The sequence below is a fragment of the Spermophilus citellus genome (assembly GCF_964194105.1).
Source record: "Spermophilus citellus genome assembly, chromosome: 12".
NCBI classification, from domain to species: domain Eukaryota; kingdom Metazoa; phylum Chordata; class Mammalia; order Rodentia; family Sciuridae; genus Spermophilus; species Spermophilus citellus.
The window spans coordinates 48,614,822-48,624,256 of NC_138198.1; the positions used below are offsets into that span (position 1 = coordinate 48,614,822).

The following is a 9,435-nucleotide window of genomic DNA, read 5'->3' on the forward strand; positions in this document are numbered from 1 at the left end:
AAGCTGTATTGCCAATGTGAGACACTGTGTGGAAAATCCTGGGCCTGGATGACCAGATCAGAAAGGGAGTCAGAAGACTGACTCTGAACATGAGGAAATACTACGTCCAACTTACTTTGCATATCTACTTCATATAAAGAAGGCAAAAGAATGATATGGGGATATAGTTTAGGTCTGAGTATCAAATAAAATGTCAAAATGAGTATCAAATAAAAATTCTTATGTTTAAAGAAGCATTGTATGGTGCTGCTTAGAATTGGTGGACTCGCTTAGATTTGATAAAATATGATTAAAATCTCACAAAAATTGAATTCTAATAAGAATAAGTGCATAAGTCATGATAAATGTCATGTAAGTTGAGAGGCGGAAGAGAGCCCTGTGCAGTGAGGGCACAGCATAATTAATCTTAATGAAGGGTGTGGAACCTGAACTAGACCTTGAGAGTGTATTTGAGATATGTAGCATTCATTGATAATACTAGATTAGCTCAGCCCAGCCTGGGCCCCATCTCACAAATGATGATGATGATGATGATGATGATGATGATTCTAATAATAATAAATGCATTTATGATTATCAGTATTTAGAAAGCATATATAAAAACTGTAGAAGGTGGCTTCAGCTTTAATTGTATATGTATTTCTGAACTTTGGTTTGCCATCATTTCTTTCCTGAATTCTTGGTCTCCTTGCTGCTGCTCTTCCCTATTTGGGTTTGTCCTGTGCTTACCAGGCAAATTATTCTTTAAAAATGTGAATACAGTATGATTATGTCACTCCTCTGCTTTTAATTCTCTAATAACTTTCTCTCAATTTAGAAGGAAAAACATCTGAAGCTCCTCCCATGCCTGACAAAGGCCCTGACAGCCTCTCTAGTCTCCTGTGCTACTCTCCCTCTTTCCAGCCTCACTGCATTTGTGTGGTTTTTCTAAGTGCTTCCCTCTCAGCAGCATATATTTGCTAGTTTCTCTGCCTGAGTGAGCTTCGCCCAGGTGTGCTCAGGTCCAAACCCTCACTTTATTAGGTTTCTGTTCAAATAGCCCCTCATTCAAGATGATCACCCTTCTGAAGCATGACCCTCCCTCCTTCCCTTCTTCCCTTCCTCCCTCAGTCCTGCCCTGTTTTGTTTTTCCTCATATCACTCATCCTCACCTGATATTATATATCTATTTGTTTGTCTTCTCCACCAGCTGTAAACTCCTTAAGGACAGTGACTTCATCTTTTTTTTAATATTTTATTTTTTAGTTGTAGCTTGAAACAATACCTTTATTTTATTTATTTATTTATATATTTTTATGTGGTGCTGAGGATTGAATCCAGGGCCTCTCATGCTAGGCGAGCACTCTACTACTGAGCCACAACCTCAGCCCGACTTGATCTTTTTATTCCTATCATGTCCCTAGGGCCTAGAATAGAGTCTAGCACATGACAGACTCTCAGTAAACGTTTGCCAAATGAATAAACTTAAATTGGTGAGACAAAAAAATTTCTTGTCCAATATTAATACAGTATTGCTCTTCTGTCTTGAGCAGGAAATGAACAATGGTTCATCAGCAGCTGAATACTACAAAGAGGTTTTAAAACAAGATAATACTCACATGGAAGCCATTGCTTGCATTGGAAGCAACCACTTTTATTCTGATCAACCAGAAATAGCTCTTCGGTTTTACAGGTATGCTTTACATTCAATCTGTAGAACTACTTTCATGAAATATTGGCAAAACAGTAATGAAGATAAATGAACTATAATGTGTATATGAATCTAAAAATTCCATTACTCAGATGCTTTATGAGCATTAAAGGGACAATCAATAATTTGAAAATGCTCAGATGTTGGCACTTTGAAGAAACGTACCCAGATGATTGTGTTTTTGACTCACTGTATAAGTTAGCCATTTCATCAACAAACAATAGCATTTAAATTACTTAAAATGCTTCTCATCATCACTGCATCCGTGAATACCACTGAATCACAAAGATATGGAGAGTAGAAACAGTGAAGAAATTTGCAAGGAACAGTGGACTCCGTGTTCTGAACCTTGATGAGGACCTGAAACAGAATCATCTGCTTGTGAAATGTTATCAATTTGTTTTTCAAGTATTTTTTTTTCGAAGTCTAAGTAAAATATGCTACTGGTTCTCTTTTGAGTTAATACTTATTTTATCCTATATGTGACCTCTAAAATTCTTTTGTGTATGTGTGCCAGGGATTGAACTCAGGGGCACTTAACCACTGAGCCACACCCCCAGTCCATTTTTATATTTTTTATTTAGAGACAGAGTCTTGATGAGTTGCTTAGGGCCTCACTAAGTTGCTGAGGCTGGCTTTGAATTCATGATCCTCCTGCCTTAGTCTCCCGAGCCACTGGGTTTATGGGTGTGTGCCACTGTGCACAGCCTACAATTCATTTTTAAATTATGACTTCAGCCCTTGGGTAATATGAAGGAGAGATGACTGGCAGCTGCCAAAGTTTCTTTCCAAATACATGTTGAGAACATAAAATATACACATGCTGCACGGTGCATGTGCAGCTGACCCAACTCCCTACCCTCAAAATGGGTCATGGGTTTCTCAGGGCAGCTGGACTGGATGTTCATTTGCTTCTTTGAATTTTCTTGTCCTTTCTCACTTAGGATTTTTAATGCCTAGAGTCAAAATGGGGTTCTTGAATTGCGGTGGAAAAGCTAAGTGGATAATGTAGTGGTCTGTTGATGGTCATGGCTTCCTCAGTGGAAGTCAGTGAGCCCAGTTTAACCATGAAATACAGATGGCCAAAAATAGGATGCAACACTGAAAAATTAGAGGTAAAATATAGTCTCCAAATTAGATTAGAAGGTCTTGTGAATGCTGGTGGGTAACAAGGCTCTATAAAGCTGTGTGGGTTTTACTTTATGTGGCTATTTATTTCTTATTTTTGTTCTCTAACAAAGCTTTTGGGGAAAATATATAGAGAGAAGTCGTTTTAACTATTATGAAAGCTGTGCTTTTATATTTGTTTTAAACATTATTTTTCACTTACAATAATACCTTTCATTTCTAATCTTTGTGGGGGTATTACTAGTTATAAGGTTAATTCATTTCTAACTTTGTAAAAGAAGTCTTAGCATTGATAAATTTGGTGTGACACAACTTTTCTTTGTGCTGTTTGAAAAGGCGATTCCTGCAGATGGGCGTTTATAATTGCCCGCTTTTTAACAATCTGGGGCTGTGCTGCTTCTATGCCCAGCAGTATGATATGACTCTGACCTCATTTGAACGTGCCCTTTCTTTGGCTGAAAATGAAGAGGAGACAGCTGACATCTGGTACAACTTGGGACATATAGCTGTGGTAGGTTGTCTTTTGATACAATTTCTGTAATAAAAAGTGTAGGCATGAGTTAGTTTGAAGAAATTTTCAGGTATTTATTATAAATCTAAGTGTGATGATGGTCTCATGTAGAATTTGAGAGATTTCTGGGAGTAGCTCATTTTCCACTTACACAGAATTTACATGTGACCCCTCTGATCAGTGTGTGTTGTTTTTTCTATGTCTTGGGGAAGATTTATAGAGGAAGGAAGGGAGAAGGTGGCAAGAGGAAGCATGTGTACTCAGACATGTGAACGTGTGCTTCTCTTTCCAGGGAATAGGTGATACGAATTTGGCCCATCAGTGCTTCAGGCTGGCTCTGGTCAACAACAACCACCATGCTGAGGCCTACAACAACCTGGCTGTGCTGGAGATGCGGAAGGGCCATGTTGAACAGGTCAGGGAGCGACAGTCAGTCTGCTTTCTTCACAGAACAGCCATTATTTGTGGCTATTGTTATGTAATTTTAAAATGAACTCTAGAGTCTAGTAGGCCTGGATTTGAATTTCAGCTCTCTCATGTATTAGCTGCGTGACCCTGGGCAAGTTACTTCCTTTCTGAGTCCAAAATAGAACACTTCATTTTATTAGGACATCATGTCCCTTCATGGTCTTCCCTGTGTTAGTGAACTGTTCTACGATTCACCACCCTGACCCACCATCTAGCTGTTCCTGCCCGAATCCTGGGAGCCAACCTTGACACCTCTTTTCTTCCTTGTGCCCCCTCACACCCACATCATATTCAGCAGGTCCTGTCAGTCCTGCCTAAAAGTCCTATCCTGAACCTGGCTTCAGTTCCCCACCCTGCTGCGATCTCTTGCCAGGACAACTACAAGAGCCTCCTGGCTGGTCTTTCCCCCCACTTACATCAGCAAGTAAATGTACCCTATGATTCATCCTCGTCAGAACAGCCCACATTATTTTTTATTAAACAATATTATTTTATTATTACTTTTTTGCATAAGATTCTCCAGTTATTTCTCCTGAATTTGGAAAAAAAAATCTGGCTTGCTATTCTGAACCTGTGAGACTCCACATAAACTGGCCTCTGCCTTCTCTCAGACCATGTCCTTGGCCTCTCCTTTTCCACTACCTTCCAGGCATGTTGGCTGCCTCGATGTTCTGCAGATATGCAATGCTCTGTCTTCTTTTAGGGCCTCTGGGATGTTCTTCCCTTAGGTCTTACAGTGACATTTATTTTTGTCACTCAGGTCTTAAATGCCACCTCCTTAGAAAGGCTGTCTCAAACACCATCAAAAGGAACCCTCGGGGGCTAGAATATTTCCTACTTTTCATTTTTTACTTCACAGTGCTTCTCATTGCACCAGATACTGTCCTACTTTACATGTAGAATGTAGACTGCATGAAAGAGGAACCCTACCTGACAAGTCACTGGTGTGTTCTCAGCATTAGGAAATGCCCAGTCCCTGTTGTGTGCTTAGTCAGTATTTGTGAAACAAATGGATGATCTTTAAAAGTAAAGTAATAATAATGCCTACCAAAAGGTGTTTCTGTGATGATTAGATCATGCATGTAAAGCACTTGGCACAGTGGTGGGTGGATTTGAGCACGTGATCTGTGCTTAATAAGTTGAACTATTATTTACATATATAAAAAAGTTTACAATGGAAAATATACTCCTACAATATTCATGGTTATTAAGGGTAAATCTTACTCCACCACTTTAGAGAGGTGGACATAGAGATTTGAGTGTAAGTAACTTTACTCAGGTCACAGACATGATGAGCTGTAAACATGGGACACAAACCTGCTCTTCAGAGCACAATGACAAAAATACCAAGGACTGAAGCATTATTTCATAAATGCTCCCAAAATAAACAAGATGGATTTGTATTTTATAAGCATTATTCTCAAGTGGCACGCTTTCTATTGAAACTTGGCACATGTTCATGTTAGGCAAGTACTTCCTGTGATTGTCTCTGCCCCCATCTTGGTCATTGTCTTTCCCTCCTACATACTGTATTTTCTCAAGGATACAATTAATTTGAAATGTTCTGGTAAAAGATTTTATACTAACCCCACTTCATTATTTAGAAAATTACTATCCAGCACCCTATGTGAACTGATATCCTCTTATTTTTCCATTTAAAAAAAATACATGAATTTGTTGGCAGATCATGGATATGGGTTTTGGATTTAGCTACAAGTTGGAGTGTCACTGAGTGGTTTATAGTGTTAACGATGCATGTATGAGCATCATGTGCCACTCCGCGCTCTCTGCAATATGTGATTCTGTAAGGGACAAAAAATGTGAATCTTGTGTTTTGCATACTTTAGAGAACAGAAAGCTATCATCTTTCATTGCTAGAAAACTTGTTAGCAGCACCATAAAGGCTCACTCACTGTCATCCAGCACAAGGCTGTGGGCTTTGAAATTCATTATGATTCTTGGTCTTTTTGTTGTTGTTATTGCCTTAGGGTACAGATACTTGGAGCCTGTTAAATCAGTTACCACCAACAAAACCTGGATTGAGAAGACTTTTTAAAGCCTTGAGATTACATTTTAAGTTGTATGTCAAACTGAAATGGAAATGGTATGAGACAATGGTTCTCAAATAGGTTTAAATCTGCTCTAGGGCTGGGGATGTGGCTCAAGCGGTAGCGCGCTTGTCTGGCATGCGTGCGGCCCGGGTTCGATCCTCAGCACCACATACAAACAACGATGTTGTGTCGGCCGATAACTAAAAAATAAATATTGAAAAATTCTCTCTGTCTCTCTCTCTCCCTCTATCACTCTCTCTTTAAAAAAAATCTGCTCTAAATTTTCAGTTCTCTTATTTTCTCTCTTGAAATGTTCACTGTTAACATAATTTTGTATGACATCAATAGTTAATTATATTTCAATAAAAGTCTCTGTATTTCATGAGGAATGACATCTGTATTTCTCCAGCACCATGTTTATTAAGGTCCTATCCCAGTAAAGGCTTCTTTTACCAATGGAAATCACAGATACAGAACTGCTGTATACTTATATGCCTTTTTTTTCCTTTTTTATCACAGGCAAGGGCACTTTTGCAAACTGCGTCAACTTTAGCACCTCATATGTATGAACCCCATTTTAATTTTGCAACAATATCTGATAAGGTATTCTCTTTATTAATTTATTATATTATACAATATTTCTTGTCTTTAGGTTTAAAAAATTACAATAAACAAGAAAATTATAACCTTATGTTCCTGAACAGAAGATTGATTCTTCAATTTGGAAGAAATGAATTTTTTAAGTTCTTATTTATATACACAAACATCTTCACTTAATAAGCTTTAATTTTTCTTTGGATATGGACTAAACACCATTATAAGTTACTTTTTAAAGCATTGCTTTTTAAAGCATAAAATCTTTTATGCTTTAAAATTTAATATTTAATCATTGAAGAAATACCATAGTAATTCTTAGTTTGGGAGGTATTTGTAGAAGGCTTTTACAGCATGGAATTCTTTTATATTATTTGTAAATCATATTGTCACCAAGTCCTGATATGATTGCTATAAAATTAGGAATATTAGAGATATTAATTATGGACAATATGGGGAATGCAGCTGTGTTGCCAATCAGTGAAATCCAAAAGCTAAAAGAAATTATGTACCATTTTTAATAAAATGAAAACCAACAAAAGGCATATCTTACCTATTACTTGGAAACTCTCCTTTAACGTGGAAGGTAAATCAGTCTTGAGAATGAGGAAATGGATAAAAATGTTTGTGATGTAAATAAGAGTCTTTATTGACCAAAGATGTAAAAATATTTGTTTTTTAATAATATAAATATGAAGCCATGCATACTCATTTCTGTTTTGAAAATAGAATAAGCTATCATTGATGTGTTGAAATGTTTTGAGTGATTGATAAGTTTACCAGCCACTGTTCAAGGTGCTTTACATACAATTCTCAAATTCTCCCATCCCCTATGTGCAGTATCCTTACTTACTCATTTTCTCATGCAACTGATGTTTCACTTATTAAAGCCTCTGCTATGTATCAGGCCCTGTCATTGAAGTAGAGGATGTAGCAATGAGTAAATTTATCCTATGAAGCTTATGTTCTAATGCAGCCCAAGCCTCATGGAGGTTAAGAGCCTCCTACCCCCAGTTACATGAGGTGGCAGGTTTCAGATTCACACCAGCTCCAGTAGTGCCCAGGTATTTCACTGCACTGTGCTGCTGCTTAATTAAGCCACAGAGAAGACTTGATTATTTGCTGTCAGGAATATCAGCACATTATAATAATTCACATCTCAAGGTGTTTCTTTAAACAGAAGACCATATTTCTGTAAGAGAAAATAGTATATTAGAAAGAAATGTTATGATTTTTAAAAGGAAACAATTCCTTTTTAATACATATATATGTTACCCCCAAAACTACCAGAGTTGAACTATCTAGATTTTTCATGTGCTTATATCCAAAAGTTGTCTTTTTAGAGGTGAATACATGTATCACGATACATTGAGACAAATTCCAGTAACATATTTTTGTGTTTTTCTTTGGGCTGGACTTTAACAGAGTTTATTGAAAATGAACTTTTTTCTTTTTTGTAAACTTTTAAAACCATAAATCTTGCCAATATTATTGTTAGCACTATTTAAAACCTCTCAGAGGCATATTATTATGTCTTAAATATAATAATTTTTACTTGAATTTCCTATTTAAAAGATAATACCCTAATGAAAATATGTATTTGTGGTACATTATAGTTTTTCCTTAGCTGTATAAAACTGGTTGTTTGGGCATACGAATGTCATTTTATATTTATAGTACTATCAATGACAGGGAAAGGAACAAGGGTTCCTGAATTCATAACTAGATAGCTGTAATGGAGCATAAATTATTTATATAATTGGTTATTTTATCTTTCTCAAATTCCTCAAAATGGAATTATAATCCAGGTGAGAGAGTTCTAAAATTTAAGTGGCATATGTGAGTAATTTGCTATTAAGGACCCTTTGAGTTTCTACAGCATGCAGACAGGATGTCTTTTTTTTTTCACCCCCCTTCCATATTTATTTTTTTTTTCTGGTCTCATACTGCTCTTCTTATGGCATTTTTTACAGATTGGAGATCTACAGAGAAGTTATATTGCTGCTCAGAAGTCTGAAGCAGCATTTCCTGATCATGTGGATACACAACATTTAATTAAACAATTAAAGCAGCATTTTGCTATGCTCTGATTGTTCTTAGCCCAAATATATTTTTATGAAGAGACATTACACACGGGGAAAAAGTACTATGTATGTATGTCTGTATGTATGTATCTGAATGTAATATAAATTATACAGGCCTAGTGAAGGCTGTATTTGAATAAGAGTCGCAGACTTTGACCAGAGTTTATACCAGAATGTATAATGAATACTTTATAATAATAATTTTGTAAGGTAATATTATAAATTATCAGATTTAAGCATTTCTAGGTATAATGCATTATATGGTAAATGTTTATATATTTTCCAAACATTTTGATGCATTTCCTCAAATTTTTATAAATATACATTTTTAAAGTCCTTAAGCATTAGCCATTGTATGGCTTAAGTGGTCTGAAATCTGCCTTTAAAACTATACTTTTATGGTTAATAATATGTGTATTTATCCTAAGTAGAGACTTTATTTGGAGCTTAAAATTGTATTTCAAACTATTTTTTTATCAGGTACTTTGTGATATATGTTGTACATATATATTATGCTTTAAAATAAATCAGTATATAAAACACCGAAATTTTGTCATTTTCCATGAGTTTTCATTTTATTCATCTCAGATGATACAAGTTTTTTAAAATTTCAGATAATCTTATATAGAAAGTCAGTATTTAAAGTCTTATTTAAATGATGTGCCATTAATTTTGTTTTTTCCTAAAAGGCTATTTATGGGATATCATATTAAGATAAGACTATCAGGATTAGAAATAAGAGTCACAATACTAGGAGTCCCACCTGTATTCAATCCCAGGAAAGGCTATATCCCACTACCACAGTATTATGAAGTCCTAGGAAAGTACTGGAACTTTTCTCAGCCTTATTTAGTGGAAGTCTCATTAAAGTGTTCACATGAGGAAATGTGTTAAATCACTTGTATTTGC

At 36.0% G+C, this 9,435-nt stretch overlaps 1 protein-coding gene across 1 annotated transcript in view; it reads left to right on the forward strand.

Moving 5' to 3' along the window:
* LOC308631788 (tetratricopeptide repeat protein 8-like) overlaps positions 1–9,044 on the forward strand; it is a 34,577-nt gene extending 25,533 nt beyond the window's left edge. The window contains exons 9-13 of the mRNA XM_081263273.1: positions 1,533–1,672; positions 3,155–3,329; positions 3,622–3,744; positions 6,368–6,451; positions 8,416–9,044. Of these exons, the coding sequence (XP_081119399.1) occupies positions 1,533–1,672; positions 3,155–3,329; positions 3,622–3,744; positions 6,368–6,451; positions 8,416–8,532 (639 nt within the window). The 3' untranslated portion in view covers positions 8,533–9,044. The remainder of the gene's footprint in view (positions 1–1,532; positions 1,673–3,154; positions 3,330–3,621; positions 3,745–6,367; positions 6,452–8,415) is intronic.
* Positions 9,045–9,435: the final 391 nt, after the last annotated feature.